The sequence below is a fragment of the Entelurus aequoreus genome, linkage group LG18 (assembly GCF_033978785.1).
Source record: "Entelurus aequoreus isolate RoL-2023_Sb linkage group LG18, RoL_Eaeq_v1.1, whole genome shotgun sequence".
Lineage (NCBI taxonomy): Eukaryota > Metazoa > Chordata > Actinopteri > Syngnathiformes > Syngnathidae > Entelurus > Entelurus aequoreus.
Window position 1 is genome coordinate 47,868,674 of NC_084748.1, and position 24,360 is coordinate 47,893,033.

General features: G+C 39.2%; 1 protein-coding gene across 1 annotated transcript in view; it reads left to right on the forward strand.

The window, feature by feature from the left end:
• Positions 1-360: 360 nt before the first annotated feature.
• LOC133634209 (activating transcription factor 7-interacting protein 1-like) overlaps positions 361-24,360 on the forward strand; it is a 53,756-nt gene continuing 29,756 nt past the window's right edge. The window contains exons 1-15 of the mRNA XM_062027296.1: positions 361-538; positions 649-742; positions 2,372-2,439; positions 2,555-2,734; positions 3,939-4,076; positions 5,380-5,758; positions 8,553-8,620; positions 8,736-8,915; positions 10,130-10,267; positions 11,634-12,012; positions 17,152-17,219; positions 17,335-17,514; positions 19,035-19,172; positions 20,686-21,073; positions 22,549-22,727. Of these exons, the coding sequence (XP_061883280.1) occupies positions 739-742; positions 2,372-2,439; positions 2,555-2,734; positions 3,939-4,076; positions 5,380-5,758; positions 8,553-8,620; positions 8,736-8,915; positions 10,130-10,267; positions 11,634-12,012; positions 17,152-17,219; positions 17,335-17,514; positions 19,035-19,172; positions 20,686-21,073; positions 22,549-22,727 (2,487 nt within the window). The 5' untranslated portion in view covers positions 361-538; positions 649-738. The remainder of the gene's footprint in view (positions 539-648; positions 743-2,371; positions 2,440-2,554; positions 2,735-3,938; positions 4,077-5,379; positions 5,759-8,552; positions 8,621-8,735; positions 8,916-10,129; positions 10,268-11,633; positions 12,013-17,151; positions 17,220-17,334; positions 17,515-19,034; positions 19,173-20,685; positions 21,074-22,548; positions 22,728-24,360) is intronic.

Below are 24,360 nucleotides of genomic sequence, written 5' to 3' on the forward strand. Positions count from 1 at the left end.
TATGCTTTATAGGTACTCTTCAAATGTAGATGAGCATGTGTTTAAGACAGAATCTCTTACCTTCATTACAAAGGGCGCGGCACTGGGTTCCGCCACCGCGTGCGGAGGTGGCCGACTTCGCACCTGACTTCCCGTCAGGTGAAGTTTGTACCTCCAGCTTTCGACCCAGAGAAGAAGGTACCAGTTCTTCTCTTTCGTAAAGACTGCGTTGGTTGTTAGGAGTCATGGTTCTTGTGTCTGTTCCAAAGCAAAGTGTTTGTTGTTTCAGACTGTCTTCGTCATCGGCGACTCCCACCTGAGGGGCCTGGTGGATGGGGACGTCGCCATACCCAAGGTACCTCTCTCTTTTTAATTTCTGTGTGTTCTAGGTGGAGGTGCAGCTGACCTGAGGACAGAGGTGGGGCGCCTGGAGTTCCCGTGGACCCCGGATGTCGTCTGCGTGCTGGCCCCGAGCAACGACCTGGACCGTGGGACCATCTGCGATGCGGCGGTGGAGTTGGGCGCGCTCCTGACCAGCGTCCGCAGCCGCTGGCCCAAGGTGCGTTTGTTTTCACTTTTTGTTGTATATTCCTGTACAGCTGTTTAAAGCAGCCAGTGTTTTTTTTATTGTATTTTAAGACATAAATGTGATCAAATGTCTGTCTGTAGGTGTTTGTTCTGGACTTCCCCCCGCGTCTGAACAAACCCGTGGGCCTGCAGGATCTGCTGCGTCATGAGTACCACCTAGTCGCAGCACGCATGGGTACGTTCAAGCTTTTGTCTTTGCGCTGGCGCAATTGTACCTTTCACAGCAAATTTAATGTATGCAAGTACAAACCCCGTTTCCATATGAGTTGGGAAATTGTGTTAGATGTAAATATAAACGGAATACAATGATTTGCAAATCATTTCCAACCCATATTCAGTTGAATATGCTACAAAGACAACATATTGGATGTTCAAACTGATAAACTTTTTTTTTTTTGCAAATAATCATTTACTTTAGAATTTGATGGCAGCAACACGTGACAAAGAAGTTGGGAAAGGTGGCAATAAATACTGATAAAGTTGAGGAATGCTCATCAAACACTTATTTGGAACATCCCACAGGTGAACAGGTGGGTGCCATGATTGGGTATAAAAGTAGATTCCATGAAATGCTCAGTCATTCACAAACAAATGCCTGAGCAAATTGTTGAACAGTTTAAGAAAAACCTTTCTCAAGCAGCTATTGCAAGGAATTTAGGGATTTCACCATCTACGCTCCGTAATATCATCAAAGGGTTCAGAGAATCTGGAGAAATCACTGCACGTAAGCAGCTAAGCCCGTGACCTTCCATCTCTCAGGCTGTACTGCATCAACAAGCGACATCAGTGTGTAAAGGATATCACCACATGGGCTCAGGAAAACTTCAGAAAACCACTGTCAGTAACTACAGTTGGTCGCTACATCTGTAAGTGCAAGTTAAAACTCTCCTATGCAAGGCGAAAACCGTTTATCAACAACACCCAGAAACGCCGTCGGCTTCGCTGGGCCTGAGCTCATCTAAGATGGACTGATACAAAGTGGAAAAGTGTTCTGTGGTCTGACGAGTCCACATTTCAAAATGCTTTTGGAAATATTCCACATCGTGTCATCCGGACCAAAGGGGGAAAGAACCATCCGGATTGTTATAGGCGCAAAGTGTAAAAGGTAGCATGTGTGATGGTATGGGGGTGTATTAGTGCCCAAGACATGGGTAACTTACACATCTGTGAAGGCACCATTAATGCTGAAAGGTACATACAGCTTTTGGAGCTACATATGTTGCCATCCAAGCAATGTTACCATGGACGCCCCTGCTTATTTCAGCAAGACAATGCCAAGCCACGTGTTACATCAACCTGGCTTCATAGTAAAAGAGTGCGGGTACTAGACTGGCCTGCCTGTAGTCCAGACCTGTCTCCCATTGAAAATGTGTGGCGCATTATGAAGCCTAAAATAGCAGAAGGGAGACCCCCGGACTGTTGAACAACTTAAGCTGTACATCAAGCAAGAATGGGAAAGAATTCCACCTGAGAAGCTTCAAAAATGTGTCTCCTCAGTTCCCAAACCTTTACTGAGTGTTGTTAAAAGGAAAGGCCATGTAACACAGTGGTGAACATGCCCTTTCCCAACTACTTTGGCACGTGTTGCAGCCATGAAATTCTAAGTTAATTATTATTTGCAAAAAAAATAATAAAGTTTATGAGTTTGAACATCAAATATTTTGTCTTTGTAGTGCATTCAACTGAATATGGCTTGAAAAGGATTTGCAAATCATTGTATTCTGTTTATATTTACATCTAACACAATTTCCCAACTCATATGGAAATGGGGTTTGTATAATGACTTTTCTCAAATCTGGATCAGGTCTCCCATTCGTGGCTGTGACCAGCGGCTTCCCGCTGGATGGGTTGGAGCTGTGGTCTCATGACGGCGTAAGTACAGCAGTTGTACAGCAAATGTACAGTTGTTATGATGACAGCCAATTTGATGTTTTCTGTGGTGTTGGATACACTTATGGAGCCAATGTGTTCTGTATCTGTTATTCAGGTGCACCTTAGCGACACAGGTGGCTCGCCCATCCTGGTGGACCTGTTGTGCAATGCTGCACTCACCCAGTTCGCACCCGAACCCCCCGCCCCTCCTTCCCCTCGTCGGACGTCGCCACCTGCCTGCGTGGCGGTGACGGGGCCGGACCCCCTGTGGACCAGCGTTGGACAGGAGGGAAAGGTAATGTGTTGCTGTGGGTCGCTGTCTGTATTTTAGAGCCGTTTTCGCATAATTTGTTTTTGTTACTTTTTTAATAATGATAATATATTTTGTATAATAAAATAACCAACGGCTCTATAGTTTATGATGTACTTTAACAGCAGTGTTTCCCATACATTCATTTATTTGTGGCGGCCCGCCACAAAAGAATTACGTCCCCCACAAATAGATTTTTTTTTAAATTATTTTTATTTTTTATTTTATTTTTTAAATTTTTTGTCCTTTCCAGTTTCTCAGGCAAATCATATAGTTGATGTAGATGCCCATATAGGCTGATCAGATTTACTTTACTAAAGAGAAGTGTAGGATACTTCTCTTGTTGCCTTATTTGGCACTACTGTTTTCTGTTTATTTGTTACTGACTGTGGCAGGACACCTCTGCCTCTGTTTCACTTTATGTTGCTGGTAAATAATATGGTTGTAGTAGTAGGCTAAAGTTAAATTATTTAGTATGCACTAATTAAAGGGGCAGAGCTTTAAGAGACATTTTAGCTTTTATATTTTATAAGATATATTTTTTGTAAGAACCACAATTAATAAATATATTTCAGTGAATAACTTATTGTTCAAATCTGTATATAAATATGTACATAAAGTGTTGTAATTATATTGTAGAATGGATGGATGGATGGACGTTTAAAACAAAACGGTTATTATTAATTAGTAAGTATACATTTTTTGAGCCTTTTTAGAGAAAATCATATCATTGTAGAAAATTATGCAAATGACTCGACGATGTCATGTGACCACGCCCATGGCCACGCCCCCGCCGCCACATGTATGTTGGCAGTTTATGGGAAACACTGCACAGTGTACATTTTTATAAGATGAGGCCTCCTTACAAGCAAGGACAAAATAGAGGAGTGAGTGACAGGTGTTGCTGATTAAACAGCAAAAACAGTCATGTTTTTAAGACAGATTTTTGATGTTATCTTATGCTAAGTATAAGCCTAGTTTTGATGATATTTAGTTGTCACTGTCATCAAAAGAAAGAAAAAACTGTGAATGTTTTATTGGAGTGTGTTAAGCATGTCTCTTCTTATTAAGGAGTTGGCTGAAACCTTTAGAAAAGTTGCCACAGTCTCCGGCTATTGTTTGCTCACAAACCTTTCTCATTCTGTATACATAAAACAAACTAAGTGACATTTTTTTTTCTGTTTGGAAGGCTGGAACACAGCCGGTACAACAGTCCCTTCCCATCCCGTCCAACCCTGTGTGGATCAGCAGTCCTATGTTGGATGCCATGGAGGAGTTCGCTCCTTCCTCTGACTCCGACTGCACTGCTGTCTCACCACCTGGCCAGGTAATGTGTGTCATAAACTTCTTTCTACGTATAGTGTCAATAACAAATCTATGAGACTGATGTATAATACATGTGTATACAACTTTTTCTCTGTGTAATAATCCATCCATCCATCTTCTACCGCTTATCCGGGCTTGGGTCGCGGGGGCAGCAGCCCAATCAGGGAAGCCCAGACTTCCCTCTACTCAGCCACTACCATAAATACTCGGTCCCGTCCATCGCTGCTTGCAGCTTTAATTATTCTTTATTCTTTATTCTTTATTAGGGACCAATGTCCCTTTGGGACAGAGGACCCTATTGACTTTCTAGTGTTTTATTATTATTATTTGTTCTTTATTATTATACCGCCGCCTCTTTCAGCTGTAATTTGACCCCCTTAACATGCTTCAAAGCTCACCAAATTGGACACACACATCAGGACTGGCAGAAATTGCGATCTAATCAAAAAACCAAACTCCAAAACTCAAAATTGCGCTCTAGTGCCCCCTAAGAAGAAAACACAGACAAAACTGCCTCTAACTCCCAGTAGGAATGTCGTAGACACAAAAACCTCTTCCATAAATACTCGGTCCCGTCCATCGCTGCTTGCAGCTTTAATTATATATGTAGTAAAAATGGCAACAGCAAGAAGGTAGAGGAAAAAGAAGAAGCTTATCGACTACGGCGTCGGCACGTACTATAATGTCGGGTGTGCACAAATTTTCAGGACTTATGCAGATCTCAAATACAGATCAGCAGGTACCAGAAGGTAAAGAAAAATTGGTTTTGCTTAATATTGTGAAACAAAACGCCAGATAATGTCTGCTACTATGTGCCATTTTGCGGTTCTTATACACGCACTATAATAATACTGGTATGTTTAATGCCCCGACAATCCATCAAGCGGTGCGGCTTCATAGCTTACCAAAGTTGTACTAAAAACATTTTGACAGATTTTTGAGCGCTGTGCGTAATGTTCTATATTCTCAATGGAACATTTAAAGTTTTGATGTTGTTTACTGGTGTATCTGTTATGTGTGACTGCCATCTACTGGCCACACTTATCATTACACCATGTACCAAATAAACACCACCAGAATTATGCCGTACATTAGGCGCACCGGGTTATAAGGCGCACTGTCCATTTTTGAGAAAATGAAAGGATTTTAAGTGAGCCTTATAGTAAAAAAAAGAATCAGAGGCCATTGTTTTTAAAAGTTTGCCACAAAGGCAAGACACCAGGACGGGGGTATAAAGTATGATTGTTGTTTTTGTGTGTAAAAGAGAGCCATTTAAAAAAAAATATCTACATTGTCGTTTTTAGGAGGACCAAACCACGCCAGAAGACAAAGCTAGCGATCCCAGCGAGAGCTCCGTTAAAGAATCAGATTCTTCTTTGCCCCCGGCATCTGACTGTGTCGTCCCGATGGAAACAGACTCTCCTCCAAAGGCCACAGCCCCGATAAAGTCTTCTGAATCTTTGACTTCCGATTGCTCTGCTCCTTCCTCTCCTTCTTCCTCTGTGGATATAAAGGCGGATGTAAAACAGGAGGCCAAATGCAACCAAGAGACCAAGAAAAGCTTGTTAAAAGAGGAGAAGAATGATGTCATCTTTGTGAAAGTGGACACCAAAAGGGAGAAAGTGGAAGATGGGCAGACGTCTAATTCATCTGACCCATCGTCTACTCCACCGTCTAATACAGGTAAGATATATCGGAGATATATATTTCTGTCTGCCTCACAAAAGTTTTACTACCATATTCTATGTAAGCCGCACCCAGTAAATTTTAGAAGAAAACATATTTTCCATTAATTAGCTGCACCAGACTGTAAGCGGCAGATATATTTGTTGTGGAATGAGTTATTAACACAGAAAGATTTTAGATTTATATTTAATTTCCAAACAGTGTCTGTAACACGGCAGTAAAACGGTTGATCAAACAAAACAGAAGTTTCCAATCAGCTAAACAGACTCGATAACTCCACGGTGAAGTTTTGGTGAATCTACTGAGGAATTTGTGAAAGTGAAACAATACAAAAAGAATGCCATTGTAACGTAATAATACTAACACAGACATTCGTAAACGTGTTAGCATATTAGCTAATGCGACGCAAGCTTCATTACATTATGATGACGGGTACAAATATGCATGAAAACTATCCTACAGACATCACACATGTGAATTGTTTTTATTGTAATTGTAAAAGTTCCAAACGTTGCTTAGAGGGATGAATGATGAATCCATACGAGTAGAAAAGCTATGGACGATTAGAAGACGGAACGGCACTTCTACTTCCGGTTTCAAAGCTTTAAAACAGCAGGAGACCCCTGTAGGCATTCACCCAGCTGCACCTGCAGTGAGCGAACCCGTCCAAAAGATGGCGTCGTAGCACAAACAGTGACACACAATTTAATTGTCTTTGAATGTTTTCAATGAAAACTATTAGCATTATGGCGGTCAGTGATGAAAAACCCATAAATTAGCCACACCGTTATAAGCGTAGGAAAAATGTAGCGGCTTCTGTCTGCGGTGGGACGATGTCACTTTGGACCATTATGAAGTATTTAAATTCTACTTTACTTGATGGCTTCATGTGAGTTGCTAAGGGGAAAATGTTCTCTAAAGGTCATGACATGCATGGTGCAAACCAACCTACAAATGTGATTAAAACTACAGCCTGCGGGCCAAGTGCGGCCCGCCAACCTCTTCAATTTGGCCTGCGAGACGTCATAAGTTCAACATTCAAATGAATCTAAAATACCAGGCGGTCTCTGAATGCTACATATTTGCTGCCATCTTGTGGAGAATGTGAGTAAAACAGATTAATGACCCTTGAAAATACTTTGGAATAATAGCACATCTTTCACATATATGACACAATCCAAATAACCTTCACTAGTCATGGTGCAAAAAATAAAACAATTAAGTAACATAAAGGTCAACACACATGGTCACACATGACACAACCTGCTCAATGGACTTTGTGGGTGTTATGAAAAGTTCAAACACCATAAAAAATTTCAAAATTACACCAATTTAAATTCATTAGCGTGCATGAAAGGAAAAATGTAAAACTCTCCACACTTATCCATGTTTGGTGCATTTTAGTATGTGAACATATTATAATAATAGGATGGGTATGTAATTAATATAATGGATGTGTCATTAATATAATTGAATATCAAATATATGTATATCAGTGTTTCCCACACATTCATTTATTTGTGGCGGCCCGCCACGAAAGAATTATGTCCGCCACAAATAGATTTTTTTCATTTTTTGTTTAATTTTTTTAATTTTTTAATTTATTCATTTATTTTTTGTCCTGTCCAGCTTCTCAGGCAAATCATATACGTAGTTGATGTAGATCCCCATATAGGCTGTTCAGATTTACTTTACAAAAGAGAAGTGTAGGATACTTCTCTTGTTGCCTTATTTGTATTTGACCACTACTGTTTTCTGTTTATTTGTTACTGACTGTGGCAGGACACCTCTGCCTCTGTTTCACTTTATGTTGCTGGTAAATAATATGGTTGTAGTAGTAGGCTAAAGTTAGTAAGTATACATTTTTTGAGCCTTTTTAGAGAAAATCATATCATTGTAGTAAATTATGCATATTACTCGATGATGCCCATAGCCACGCCCCCACCGCCACAGGTATCTTGGCAGTTTATGGGAAACACTATATATATATATATTAGGTGTGGGGAAAAATCGATTCGAATTCGAATCGCGATTCTCACGTTGTGCGATTCAGAATCGATTCTCATTTTTAAAAAATCGATTTATTTTTATTTTTATTATTTATTAAAAACAATTTTTTTTTTTTTTAATTAATCAATCCAACAAAACAATACACAGCAATACCATAACAATGCAATCCAATTCCAAAACCAAACCCGACCCAGCAACACTCAGAAGTGCAATAAACAGAGCAATTGAGAGGAGACACAAACACGACACAGAACAAACCAAAAGTAGTGAAACAAAAATGAATATGATCAAAAACAGTATCAATATTAGTTACAATTTCAACATAGCAGTGATTAAAAATCCCTCATTGACATTATCATTAGACATTTTAGACGGCTGTGTTGCTACAGCCAGCCGCTAATACACCGATCCCACCGACAACTTTCTTCTTTGCAGTCTTCATTGTTCATTAAACAAATTGCAAAAGATTCACCTACACAGATGTCCAGAATACTGTGAAATTTTGAGATGAAAACAGAGCTTTTTTGTATTGGATTCAAAGGTGTACCAATACTTCCGTTTAACGATTGACGTCACGCGCATACGTCATCATATATAGACGTTTTCAACCGGAAGTTTAGCGGGAAATTTAAAATTGCACTTTATAAGTTAACCCGGCCGTATTGGCATGTGTTGCAATGTTAAGATTTCATCATTGATATATAAACGTGGTCGGTAGTAGTGGCTTTCAGTAGGCCTTTAATGTATGCAAGTATAATGACTTTTCTCAAATCTGGATCAGGTCTCCCATTCGTGGCTGTGACCAGCGGCTTCCCGCTGGATGGGTTGGAGCTGTGGTGTCATGACGGCGTAAGTACAGCAGTTGTACAGCAAATGTACAGTTGTTATGATGACAGCCAATTTGATGTTTTCTGTGGTGTTGGATACACTTATGGAGCCAATGTGTTCTGTATGTGTTATTCAGGTGCACCTTAGCGACACAGGTGGCTCGCCCATCCTGGTGGACCTGTTGTGCAATGCTGCAGTCACCCAGTTCGCACCCGAACCCCCCGCCCCTCCTTCCCCTCGTCGGACGTCGCCACCTGCCCTGGTGGCGGTGACGGGGCCGGACCCCCTGTGGACCAGCGTTGGACAGGAGGGAAAGGTAATGTGTTGCTGTGGGTCGCTGTCTGTATTTTAGAGCCGTTTTCGCATAATTTGTTTTTGTTACTTTTTTAATAATGATAATATATTTTGTATAATGAAATAACCAACGGCTCTATAGTTTATGATGTACTTTAACAGCAGTGTTTCCCACACATTCATTTATTTGTGGCGGCCCGCCACAAAAGAATTACGTCCACCACAAATAGATTTTTTTTTAAATTATTTTAATTTTTTATTTTATTTTTTTTATTTTTTGTCCTGTCCAGTTTCTCAGGCAAATCATATAGTTGATGTAGATGCCCATATAGGCTGTTCAGATTTACTTTACAAAAGAGAAGTGTAGGATACTTCTCTTGTTGCCTTATTTGGCACTACTGTTTTCTGTTTATTTGTTACTGACTGTGGCAGGACACCTCTGCCTCTGTTTCACTTTATGTTGCTGGTAAATAATATGGTTGTAGTAGTAGGCTAAAGTTAAATTATTTAGTGTGCACTAATTAAAGGGGCAGAGCTTTAAGAGATATTTTAGCTTTTATATTTTATAAGATATATTTTTTGTAAGAACCACAATTAATAAATATATTTCAGTGAATAACTTATTGTTCAAATCTGTATATAAATATGTACATAAAGTGTTGTAATTATATTGTAAAATGGATGGATGGATGGATGGATGGACGTTTAAAACAAAACGGTTATTATTAATTAGTAAGTATACATTTTTTGAGCCTTTTTAGAGAAAATCATATCATTGTAGAAAATTATGCAAATTACTCGATGATGTCATGTGACCAAGCCCATGGCCACGCCCCCGCCGCCACAGGTATGTTGGCAGTTTATGGTAAACACTGCACAGTGTACATTTTTATAAGATGAGGCCTTCTTACAAGCAAGGACAAAATAGAGGAGTGAGTGACAGGTGTTGCTGATTAAACAGCAAAAACAGTCATGTTTTTAGACAGCTTTTTGATGTTATCTTATGCTAAGTATAAGCCTAGTTTTGATGATATTTAGTTGTCACTGTCTTTTAAAACAAACAAAAAAACTGTGAATGTTTTATTGGAGTGTGTTAAGCATGTCTCTTCTTATTAAGGAGTTGGCTGAAACCTTTAGAAAAGTTGCCACAGTCTCCGGCTATTGTTTGCTCACAAACCTTTCTCATTCTGTATACATAAGACAAAATAAGTGACAATTTTTTTTTCTGTTTGGAAGGCTGGAACACAGCCGGTGCAACAGTCCCTTCCCATCCCGTCCAACCCTGTGTGGTTCAGCAGTCCTATGTTGGATGCCATGGAGGAGTTCCCTCCTTCCTCTGACTCCGACTGCACTGCTGTCTCACCACCTGGTCAGGTAATGTGTGTCATAAACTTCTTTCTACGTATAGTGTCAATAACAAGTCTAAGAGACTGATGTATAATACATGTGTATACAACTTTTTCTCTGTGTAATAATCCATCCATCCATCTTCTACCGCTTATCCGGGCTTGGGTCGCGGGGGCAGCAGCCCAATCAGGGAAGCCCAGACTTCCCTCTCCTCAGCCACTTCCATAAATACTTGGTCCCGTCCATCGCTGCTTGCAGCTTTAATTATTCTTTATTCTTTATTCTTTATTAGGGACCAATGTCCCTTTGGGACAGAGGACCCTATTGAATTTCTAGCGTTTTATTATTAGGGACCGATGTCCCTTTGGGACAGAGGACCCTATTGACTTTCTAGTGTTTTATTATTATTATTTGTTCTTTATTATTATACCGCCGCCTCTTTGAGCTGTAATTTGACCCCCTTAACATGCTTCAAAGCTCACCAAATTGGACACACACATCAGGACTGGCAGAAATTGCGATCTAATCAAAAAACCAAACCCCAAAACTCAAAATTGCGCTTTAGCTCCCCCTAAGAAGAAAACACAGACAAAACTGCCTCTAACTCCCAGTAGGAATGTCGTAGACACATGAAACAAAAACCTCTTCCATAAATACTCGGTCCCGTCCATCGCTGCTTGCAGCTTTAATTATATATGTAGTAAAAATGGCAACAGCAAGAAGGTAGAGAAAAAGAAGAAGATTATCGACTACGGCGTCGGCACGTACTATAATGTCGGGTGTGCACAAATTTTCAGGACTTATGCAGATCTCAAATACAGATCAGCAGGGACCAGAAGGTAAAAAAAATTGGTTTTGCTTAATATTGTGAAACAAAACGCCGGATAATGTCTGCTACTATGTGCCATTTTGCTGTCCTTATACACGCACTATAATAATACTGGTATGTTTAATGCGCCCACAATCCATCAAGCGGTGCGGCTTCATAGCTTACCAAAGTTGTACTAAAAATATTTTGACAGATTTTTGAGCGCTGTGTGTAATGTTCTATATTCTCAATGGAACATTTAAAGTTTTGATGTTGTTTACTGGTGTATCTGTTATGTGTGACTGCCATCTACTGGCCACACTTATCATTACACCATGTACCAAATAAACACCACCAGAATTATGCCGTACATTAGGCGCACCGGGTTATAAGGCGCACTGTCCATTTTTGAGAAAATGAAAGGATTTTAAGTGAGCCTTATAGTAAAAAAAGAATCAGAGGCCATTGTTTTTAAAAGTTTGCCACAAAGGCAAGACACCAGGACGGGGGTATAAAGAATGATTGTTGTTTTTGTGTGTAAAAGAGAGCCATTTAAAAAAAAAAATTCTACATTGTCGTTTTTAGGAGGACCAAACCACGCCAGAAGACAAAGCTAGCGATCTCAGCGAGAGCTCCGTTAAAGAATCAGATTCTTCTTTGCCCCCGGCATCTGACTGTGTCGTCCCGATGGAAACAGACTCTCCTCCAAAGGCCACAGCCCCGATAAAGTCTTCTGAATCTTTGACTTCCGATTGCTCTGCTCCTTCCTCTCCTTCTTCCTCTGTGGATATAAAGGCGGATGTAAAACAGGAGGCCAAATGCAACCAAGAGACCAAGAAAAGCCCGTTAAAAGAGGAGAAGAATGATGTCATCTTTGTGAAAGTGGACACCAAAAAGGAGAAAGTGGAAGATGGGCAGACGTCTAAGCCATCTCGCCCATCGTCTACTCCACCGTCTAATACAGGTAAGATATATCGGAGATATATATTTCTGTCTGCCTCACAAAAGTTTTACTACCATATTCTCCCGACTATGTAAGCCGCACCCAGTAAATTTTAGAAGAAAACATATTTTTCCATTTATTAGCTGCACCGGACTGTAAGCGGCAGATATATTTGTTGTGGAATGAGTTATTAACACAGAAAGATTTTAGATTTATATTTAATTTCCAAACAGTGTCTGTAACACGGCAGTAAAACGGCTGATCAAACAAAACAGAAGTTTCCAATCAGCTAAACAGACTCGATAACTCCACGGTGAAGTTTTGGTGAATCTACTGAGGAATTTGTGAAAGTGAAAGAATACAAAAAGAATGCCATTGTAACGTAGTAATACTAACACAGACATTCGTAAACGTGTTAGCATACTAGCTGATGCAACGCTAGCTTCATTACATTATGATGACGGGTACAAATATGCATGAAAACACTCCTACAGACATCACACGTGTGAATTGTTTTAGTTTAATTGTAAAAGTTCCAAACGTTGCTTGGAGGGATGAATGATGAATCCATACGAGTAGAAACGCTATGGACGATTAGAAGACGGAACGGCACTTCTACTTCCGGTTTCAAAGCTTTAAACAGCAGGAGACCCCTGTAGGCATTCACCCAGCTGCACCTGCAGTGAGCGGACCCGTCCAAAAGATGGCGTCGTAGCACAAACAGTGACACACAATTTAAGTGTCTTTGAATGTTTTCAATGAAAACTATTAGCATTATGGCGGTCAGTGATGAAAAACCCATAAATTAGCCACACCGTTATAAGCGTAGGAAAAAAGTAGCGGCTTCTGTCTGCGGTGGGACAATGTCACTTTGGACCATTATGAAGTATTTAAATTCTACTTTACTTGATGGCTTCATGTGAGTTGCTAAGGGGAAATTGTTCTCTAAAGGCCATGATATGCATGGTGCAAACCAACCTACAAATGTGATTAAAACTACAGCCTGCGGGCCAAGTGCGGCCCGCCAACCTCTTCAATTTGGCCTGCGAGACGTCATAAGTTCAACATTCAAATGAATCTAAAATACCAGGCGGTCTCTGAATGCTACATATTTGCTGCCATCTTGTGGAGAATGTGAGTAAAACAGATTAATGACCCTTGAAAATACTTTGGAATAATAGCACATCTTTCACATATATGGGACGGCGTGGCGAAGTTGGTAGAGTGGCTGTGCCAGCAATCGGGGTGTTGCTGGTTACTGGGGTTCAATTCCCACCTTCTACCTTCCTAGTCACGTCCGTTGTGTCCTTGGGCAAGACACTTCACCCTTTGCCTCTGATGGCTGCTGGTTAGCGCCTTGCATGGCAGCTCCCGCCATCAGTGTATGAATGTGTGTGTGAATGGGTAAATGTGGAAATACTGTCAAAGCGCTTTGAGTACCTTGAAGGTAGAAAAGCGCTATACAAGTATAACCCATTTATCATTTATTTATTATATATGACACAATCCAAATAACCTTCCGTAGTCATGGTGCAAAAAATAAAACAATTAAGTAACATAAAGGTCAACACACATGGTCACACATGACACAACCTGCTCAATGGACTTTGTGGGTGTTATGAAAAGTTCAAACACCATAAAACATTTCAAAATTACACCAATTTAAATTCATTAGTGTGCATGAAGGGAAAAATGTAAAACTCTTCACACTTATCCATGTTTGGTGCATTTTAGTATGTGAACATATTATAATAATAGGATGGGTATGTAATTAATATAATGGATATGTCATTAATATAATTGAATATCAAATATATATATATCAGTGTTTCCCACACATTCATTTATTTGTGGCGGCCCGCCACGAAAGAATTACGTCCGCCACAAATAGATATATATATTTTTTTTGTTTAATTTATTTATTTATTTATTTATTTATTGTCCTGTCCAGCTTCTCAGGCAAATTATATACTTGATGTAGATGCCCATATAGGCTGTTCAGATTGACTTTACAAAAGAGAAGTGTAGGATACTTCTCTTGTTGCCTTATTTGTATTTGACCACTACTGTTTTCTGTTTATTTGTTACTGACTGTGGCAGGACACCTCTGCCTCTGTTTCACTTTATGTTGCTGGTAAATAATATGGTTGTAGTAGTAGGCTCAAGTTAAATTATTTAGTATGCACTAATTAAAGGGGCAGAGCTTTAAGAGACATTTTAGCTTTTATTTTTTATAAGATATATTTTTTGTAAGAACCACAATTAATAAATATATTTCAGTGAATAACTTATTGTTCAAATCTGTATATAAATATGTACATAAAGTGTTGTAATTATATTGTAAAATGGATGGATGGATGGATGGATGGACGTTTCAAATGAAACTGTTATTATTAATTAGTAAGTATACATTTTTTGAGCCTTTTTAGAGAAAATCATATCCTTGTAATAAATTATGCAAATTACTCGATGTCATGGTGACCACGCCCATAGCCACGCCCCCACCGCCACAGGTATCTTGGCAGTTTATGGGAAACACTGTATATATATATATATATATATATATATATATATATATATATATATATATATATATATATATATATATATATATATATATATATATATATATATATATATTAGGGGTGTGGGAAAAAATTTATTCGAATTCGAATCGCGATTCTCACGTTGTGCGATTCAGAATCGATTCTCATTTTTAAAAAATCGATTTATTTTAATTAGTATTATTTATTAACATTTATTTATTTATTATTATTTTTTTTTTCAAACTAATCAATCCAACAAAACAATACACAGCAATACCATAACAATGCAATCCAATTCCAAAAGCAAACCCGACCCAGCAACACTCAGAACTGCAATAAACAGAGCAATTGAGAGGAGACACAAACACGACACAGAACAAACCAAAAGTAGTGAAACAAAAATGAATATTATCAACAACAGTATCAATATTAGTTACAATTTCAACACAGCAGTGATTAAAAATCCCTCATTGACATTATCATTAGACATTTATATATATAAAAAAAAAAAGAATAGTGTCACAGTGGCTTACACTTGCATCGCATCTCATAAGCTTGACAACACACTGTGTCCAATATTTTCACAAAGATAAAATAAGTCATATTTTTGGTTCATTTAATAGTTAAAACAAATTTACATTATTGCAATCAGTTGATAAAACATGGACAACATGGAAAGACAGAGGTATTACTAAACCTCATCATATTATTATTAAAAACTCTTTTAAACCGTTCAATGATTTAGTTGATCAATATAATGTACCCAGAAATCATTTTTTAAATTTTATCTCTTTAAAACACGCTGTAAATAAATGCATATCCTCTGAAAGTATGTCTTTAAATAGCCATGAACTGGGAGATGAACTTTTTAATCAAGATACATTTAAGAAATTAATTAAACTATTTTATGGAATAATAAATGAACACCACACTAGAAATGCAAATGATGCGTGTGTTCGGAAATGGATGATGGACTTAAACATTTTAGATGAAAGAGACATATCATGGAATGATATTTGGAAAAATGCCAATAAGCCCTTTAGAAGCATTAAAGATAAGCTGACTCAATTTAAGATATTGAATAGATTGTATTTTACATCTTCTCATTTGTTTAAAATTGGTGTAGTAGATAGCAAGCTATGTATGAAGTGTCGGGCAGCTGAGGGAACTCTTGTTCATTTATTGTGGGAATGTCAGAGAATAAAAGAGTTATGGTTGAAAACAACAAAAGAAGCAATCACAGTCCTTAATATAAATATCCCAATGACACTGCAAACTTGTATTCTTGGGGATCTTCATCAATTTAGTAACGTGTCATCAAAGAGTAAAAATGCATTTCTTTCAATATGCATAATAACAAAAAGGGTAATATTTAAAAAATGGATAGATGTTGATAGTCCAACTCATACTGACTGGTACACACAAGCTACGGAGATGATATCAGTAGAACAAACTGCATTTAGTTTAGATAATAATGAGTCATATATTGGAATATGGGATCCATTATTTAAATTTGTTTTAACTATTAAATGAACTAAAATATGACTTATTATATCATTGTGGAAAATATTGGACACAGTGTGTTGTCAAGTTTAAGAGATGTGATGCAAGTGTAAGCCACTGTGACACTATTGTTCTTTTTTTTATTTAAATTTTTTATAAATGTTTGTAATGATAATATCAATGAGGGATTTTTAATCACTGCTATGTTGAAATTGTTACTAATATTGATACTGTTGTTGATAATATTCATTTTTGTCTACTTTTAGATTGTTCCGTGTCATGTTTGTGTGTCCTCAATTGCTCTCAATTGCTCTGATTATTGCTATTCTGAATTTTGCTGGGTCGGGTTTGGTTTTGAAATTGTATTGCATTATTATGGTATTGTTGTGTATTGTTTTCATTAAAAAAAAAAAAATCGTTTTTGAATCGAGAATCGGGTTGAATTGAAAAAATAATCAATTTTGAATCGAATCGTGACCCCAAGAATCGATTTTGAATCGAATCGTGGGACACCCAAAGATTCACAGCCCAATAAAAACATTAGCGCTCCACCTACGCCAGCCAGCCCTCGTCTGCTCATCAACACCCGTGCTCACCTGCGTTCCAGCGATCGACGAAAGGACGAAGGACTTCACCCGATCATCCGTGCGGTCGGCGGCTAGCGTCGGCTAGCGCGTTTGCTATCCAAGTCAAAGTCCTCCTGGTTGTGTTGCTACAGCCAGCCGCTAATACACCGATCCCACCTACAACTTTCTTCTTTGCAGTCTTCATTGTTCATTAAACAAATTGCAAAAGATTCACCAACACAGATGTCCAGAATACTGTGGAATTTTGAGATGAAAACAGAGCTTTTTTGTATTTTATTCAATGGTGTACCAATACTTCCGTTTCAACGATTGACGTCACGCGCATACGTCATCATATATAGACGTTTTCAACCGGAAGTTTAGTGGGAAATTTAAAATTGCACTTTATAAGTTAACCTGGCCGTATTGGCATGTGTTGCAATGTTAAGATTTCATCATTGATATATAAACGTGGTCGGTAGTAGTGGGTTTCAGTAGGCCTTTAATGTATGCAAGTATAATGACTTTTCTCAAATCTGGATCAGGTCTCCAATTCGTGGCTGTGACCAGCGGCTTCCCGCTGGATGGGTTGGAGCTGTGGTGTCATGACGGCGTAAGTACAGCAGTTGTACAGCAAATGTACAGTTGTTATGATGACAGCCAATTTGATGTTTTCTGTGGTGTTGGATACACTTATGGAGCCAATGTGTTCTGTATCTGTTATTCAGGTGCACCTTAGCGACACAGGTGGCTCGCCCATCCTGGTGGACCTGTTGTGCAATGCTGCAGTCACCCAGTTCGCACCCGAACCCCCCGCGCCTCCTTCCCCTCGTCGGACGTCGCCACCTGCCCGGGTGGCGGTGACGGGGCCGGACCCCCTGCGGACCAGCGTTGGACAGGAGGGAAAGGTAATGTGTTGCTGTGGGTCGCTGTCTGTATTTTAGAGCCGTTTTCGCGTACCGTATTTCCTTGAATTGGCGCAGGTAATATAGTATTCGCACGTCTAGAATTACTGCCGGGTCAAACTCGTTTCTCAAAATAATTAACGCATGCTTGGCCTTATCGCCGGTTCATTATTAACGCCGGATCAAATTCGTTTCGCAAAATATTAATTTTATTATCGCATGTCTATCATTTTCGCCGGGTCAAACTCGTTTCGCTAAATATTTAGCATATGGCTAGAACTTCCGCCGGGTCAAATTCGTTACATCACGAGTAACGCTTTACCTGTCCTCATTTTCAAAATGGAGGAAGCTGCTTTCAGTAGTTTGCAATCGCACAAAGGAAAAAAGATAAAGAGCTATTCAGTAGGATTTAAGGTCCAAGCTATTGAATACCGGTACAGTATGCTAAAAAGAACAGTAAGCAGCTATGTTTTATTAATATACCGTACCTGCGTGTGTCAAATACTGTATAAGTCATTAAATGACTCCCGCCTCCTGGTGGTAGAGGGCGCTACCGCGCTAGTGATCCTTCTTGCGACTTCCGGTACTGCAGAAGAAGTGACTACACGCAGCAAGAGATTTTTTTTTTTTAACATGGAGGATTACATACCGGTATCTAAAATAAAACAGTTTTCTAAATTGGACTTTCAATCGAAGCAGGAGGTAATAATTAAAGGAATATCTCCATCGAGACAGAGAGACTTTTAAAACTGAAGAAAGAAAATAAGGAAGACTTCTATAAACAAGTTATCGATGCTTTTGGTCAGAAGGAGCTGCAAATGGACTCCATCTATAAGTACAGGTAAGACCATAATAACGTTTTTTTTTATTAAATGTGCTTTTCATGATGGTATGCTTACATCACACTCAAAGCGCACACCTAAATTTACCGTATTCCTTTTGGTAAACGCCGGAGTGAGAAGAGGTTTTAAAATAATTACTGCATGCACGGCCATCCCGCCGGCTTCCGGTAAACACCGGAGTGACAGGAGGTTTTAAATTAATTAGCGCCCCTGCGGCTATTCAAGGAAATACGGTAATTGGTTTTTGTTACTTTTTTAATAATGATAATATATTTTGTATAGTGAAATAACCAACGGCTCTATAGTTTATGATGTGCTTTAACAGTGTACATTTTTATAAGATGAGGCCTCCTTACAAGCAAGGACAAAATAGAGGAGTGAGTGACAGGTGTTGCTGATTAAACAGCAAAAACAGTCATGTTTTTAGACAGCTTTTTGATGTTATCTTATGCTAAGTATAAGCCTAGTTTTGATGATATTTAGTTGTCACTGTCTTTTAAAACAAACAAAAAAACTGTGAATGTTTTATTGGAGTGTGTTAAGCATGTCTCTTCTTATTAAGGAGTTGGCTGAAACCTTTAGAAAAGTTGCCACAGTCTCCGGCTATTGTTTGCTCACAAACCTTTCTCATTCTGTATACATAAAACAAACTAAGTGACAATTTTTTTTTCTGTTTGGAAGGCTGGAACACAGCCAGTGCAACAGTCCCTTCCCATCCCGTCCAACCCTGTGTGGATCAGCAGTCCTATGTTGGATGCCATGGAGGAGTTCGCTCCTTCCTCTGACTCCGACTGCACTGCTGTCTCACCACCTGGCCAGGTAATGTGTGTCATAAACTTCTTTCTACGTATAGTGTCAATAACAAGTCTAAGAGACTGATGTATAATACATGTGTATACAACTTTTTCTCTGTGTAATAATCCATCCATCCATCTTCTACCGCTTATCCGGGCTTGGGTCGCGGGGGCAGCAGCCCAATCAGGGAAGCCCAGACTTTCCTCTCCTCAGCCACTTCCATAAATACTTGGTCCCGTCCATCGCTGCTTGCAGCTTTAATTATTCTTTATTCTTTATTCTTTATTAGGGACCAATGTCCCTTTGGGACGGAGGACCCTATTGAATTTCTAGGGTTTTATTATTATTATTTGTTCTTTATTATTATACCGCCGCCTCTTTGAGCTGTAATTTGACCCCCTTAACATGCTTCAAAGCTCACCAAATTGGACACACACATCAGGACTGGCAGAAATTGCGATCTAATCAAAAAACCAAACCCCAAAACTCAAAATTGCGCTCTAGTGCCCCCTAAGAAGAAAACACAGACAAAACTGCCTCTAACTCCCAGTAGGAATGTCGTAGACACATAAAACAAAAACCTCTTCCATAAATACTCGGTCCCGTCCATCGCTGCTTGCAGCTTTAATTATATATGTAGTAGAAATGGCAACAGCAAGAAGGTAGAGAAAAAGAAGAAGATTATCGACTACGGCGTCGGCACGTACTATAATGTCGGGTGTGCGCAAATTTTCAGGACTTATGCAGATCTCAAATACAGATCAGCAGGTACCATAAGGTAAAAAAAATTGGTTTTGCATAATATTGCGAAACAAAACGCCAGATAATGTCTGCTACTATGTGCCATTTTGCGGTCCTTATACACACACTATAATAATACTGGTATGTTTAACACGCCGACAATCCATCAAGCGGTGCGGCTTCATAGCTTACCAAAGTTGTACTAAAAACATTTTGACAGATTTTTGAGCGCTGTGTGTAATGTTCTATATTCTCAATGGAACATTTAAAGTTTTGGTGTTGTTTACTGGTGTATCTGTTATGTGTGACTGCCATCTACTGGTCACACTTGTCATTACACCATGTACCAAATATAATAAGTTTCAAGGGCGGTAAATACCACCAGAATTATGCTGTACATTAGGCGCACCGGGTCATAAGGCGCACTGTCCATTTTTGAGAAAATGAAAGGATTTTAAGTGAGCCTTATAGTAAAAAAAGAATCAGAGGCCATTGTTTTTAAAAGTTTGCCACAAAGGTAAGACACCAGGACGGGGGTATAAAGTATGACACCTGAGATGGTCTTCTCAATTCTTGCTGTTGGAGGAGTACACAGTTTGTGTTTGATACTGTAAGACAAGGCATTATTGTGCTTGTGTCTAAATGTCTGCATGCTGTGTCCTATAAAAAACAAATGCCGCTTTGCTAGGTGGTTAAGAAAGGCACAGGTGAGTAAATGCCAGATCCTGTGCCATTGATTGTTTTTGTGCGTAAAAGAGAGCCATTTAAAAAATAAAATCTACATTGTCGTTTTTAGGAGGACCAAACCACGCCAGAAGACAAAGCTAGCGATCCCAGCGAGAGCTCCGTTAAAGAATCAGATTCTTCTTTGCCCCCGGCATCTGACTGTGTCGTCCCGATGGAAACAGACTCTCCTCCAAAGGCCACAGCCCCGATAAAGTCCTCTGAATCTTTGACTTCCGATTCCTCCGCTCCTTCCGCTCTTTCTTCTCCTTCTTCCTCTGTGGATATAAAGGCGGATGTAAAACAGGATGCCAAATGCAACCAAGAGACCAAGAAAAGCCCGTTAAAAGAGGAGAAGAATGATGTCATCTTTGTGAAAGTGGACACCAAAAAGGAGAAAGTGGAAGATGGGCAGACGTCTAAGCCATCTCGCCCATCGTCTACTCCACCGTCTAATACAGGTAAGATATATCGGAGATATATATTTCTGTCTGCCTCACAAAAGGTTTACTACCATATTCTCCCGACTATGTAAGCCGCACCCAGTAAATTTTTGAAGAAAACATATTTTTCCATTTATTAGCTGCACCGGACTATAAGCGGCAGATATATTTGTTGTGGATCGAGTTATTAACACAGAAAGATTTTAGATTCATATTTAATTTCCAAACAGTGTCTGTAACACGGCAGTAAAACGGCTGATCAAACAAAACAGAAGTTTCCAATCAGCTAAACAGACTCGATAACTCCACGGTGAAGTTTTGGTGAATCTACTGAGGAATTTGTGAAAGTGAAACAATACAAAAAGAATGCCATTGTAACGTAATAATACTAACACAGACATTCGTAAACGTGTTAGCATATTAGCTGATGCAACGCTAGCTTCATTACATTACGATGACGGGTACAAATATGCATGAAAACACTCCTACAGACATCACACATGCGACGGTTTAGCAAGTAAGAATTGTTTTAGTTATATTGTAAAAGTTACAAACGTTGCTTGGAGGGATGAATGATGAATCCATACGAGTAGAAACGCTATGGACGATTAGAAGACGGAACGGCGCTTCTACTTCCGGTTTCAAAGCTTTAAAACAGCAGGAGACCCCTGTAGGCATTCACCCAGCTGCACCTGCAGTGAGCGGACCCGTCCAAAAGATGGCGTCGTAGCACAAACGGTGACACACAATTTAAGTGTCTTTGCATGTTTTCAATGAAAACTATTAGCATTATGGCGGTCAGTGATGAAAAACCCATAAATTAGCCACACCGTTATAAGCGACAATGGGTCGGGTTTGGTTTTGAAATTGTATGGCATTATTATGGTATTGTTGTGTATTGTTTTCATTTTTAAAAAAAAATCGTTTTTAAATCGAGAATCGTGTTGAATTGGAAAAAAAAAACCCGTTTTGAATCGAATCGTGACCCCAAGAATCGATTTTGGATCAAATCGTGGGACACCCAAAGATTCACAGCCCTAGTAAATAGTCATGGAAATAAAGAAAACACATTGAATGAGAAGGTGTGTCCAAACTTTTGGCCTGTACTGTATACAGTATATTATTGGTACAAATAGTTTACCTGTTTATATTTATTATTAGGCCCGCCAATGTTAAATGATATTTCCAGTTCTGGTAAATAATTTGACCCACTTTCACGTTGAGTTTTACCAATCATTATATTCACTGTTTGGTGATACTCTGCTTTTTGCCAATGTGTTGTTTAGCACAATCATGTTCTTATGATTACACACTTTGTATTTGACTGAGCAAATGCTATTTTATCATAGTAAATATGCTAAATTACAGTATTCCTATTGGAAATGTAATCTTAGTAGATTTTTAACAAGGGAACGTGTGAGTCTGAGAAGAGAGATCCAGTATGTTGTGGTAACGAATGTCACGTTCATGGAAATATTTTATCTTTTCGACAGCGTCGCACGAGAGTAATTCTTCTTCCGGACTCAAGCGCACTTTATCAGAGGGCTTCGACAACGACGGGCAGGCTGTGAAAAGAGAGGGGAAGAGACCGAAGGTGGAACGAGGAGAGTTGGAGGCTGAACTGGAACTCAAAATAACGGCCAAAGCCGGCAGTCACCACAAGCTGGAGAAGGTTAGCATCACTTTTGCAAAGGTCCTAATTATTTTCACTTGTGTCAACACATTTATCACTTAGAAAAGTTGTTGTATTTCCCCATTTTGGAGAACTTTTTATTGGACAAGGATGTTTTAAATATTTTCCAGTGTTTTGCCCGTCCCCACACTTTGTTTTTTAATTGATTATTTTTGTATGGATTGGTGTTTCATTTTGAACAACTGAGGCAAAATCAATCGCACTCCTTTGCTCAGCTGCAAGTTAGGATGTGCAATATAGATTATTTTGTCAAATCCAATCTTTTCATGTAATCGTTCACATCACCAAAAAAAATGCGCCGTCCAATGTGAACGCAGTCCGACCCGCATGCGCTGCAGTGTTTACAAAAGTAAACATGGCTCCAGTTCTCGTAGGTCTCAGTCGTGTCCAGTCTACTGAAAATTACTTTAGAAAAGTAATGAATTATAGTTACTTGTTACTGTACCAAAAAAGTAATTGAATTACTAACGGGATTACTTTTAAAATTAACTACTAGGGAAAGTAATTAATACGTAACTTTAAAAAAACTTCAGATATCTGGCTTTTGCCGTATAGAGGACACTGTGTGTCTGTGTTTTTAAAAGGCGGAGCCTGTTGCCAAGTGACGTCATCCAGGGTTTCAACTGAGCTGTTTTTGTTAGCTTTAGCAATTAGCAGCGGCAGTGTGACGCCAGCTCTTTTGAAACATTTCGCCGGATTGTGTTACTTCTGCTTGGTAAAGAGATTGAATGTACTTCGATGGCTGTCATGTCTTCTCGTCAACAAACGGTGTATTGTTTGGATGGAAAGTTTGTCACTTCATTGTTTTGTTTTTCCTTATTCCCATTGTGTACGTATGTTGTCTGCTGTGTCACAGTGTGATGTTGCCACTTTACGTTTGATGTCACGTTCATTTTAGCACGGCACTGCTTGTTGCTTTCACCAGTAAAACGTTATTTCCTGCACTTATGACGCTGTCTTGTTGACATAAAACCACATCAGAAGCAGCGTGCCACGTTACATCAAGCTATCGCTAACAGCGTTGTAACGGACTTAAAAGTGGTCAATTAGATCAGTGTTTTTCAACCTTTTTTGAGCCAAGGCACATTTTTGCGTTGAAAAAATGCGGAGGCACACCACCAGCAGAAATCATTAAAAAACGAAACTCGGTTGACAGTAAAAAGTCGTTGTCGCAAATGTTGGATATGACTTTAAAGCATAACCAAGCATGCATCACTATAGCTCTTGTCTCAAAGTAGGTGTACTGTCACCACCTGTCACATCACACCCTGACTTATTTGGAGTCTGTGTGTAGTGTTTTAGTTCTTGTCTTGCGCTCCTATTTTGGTAGCTTTTCTCTTTTTTTGGTATTTTCCTGTAGCAGTTTCATGTCTTCCTTTGAGCGATATTTCCCGCATCTACTTTGTTTTAGCAATGAAGAATATTTCAGTTGTTTTCATCCTTCTTTGTGGGGACATTGTTGATTGTCATGTCATGTTGGGATGTACATCGTGGACGCCGTCTTTGCTCCACAGTAAGTCTTTGCTCCACAGTAAGTCTTTGCTGTCGTCCAGCATTCTGTTTTTGTTTACTTTGTAGCCATCAGTTTTCTGCATAGCCTTCCCTAAGCTTC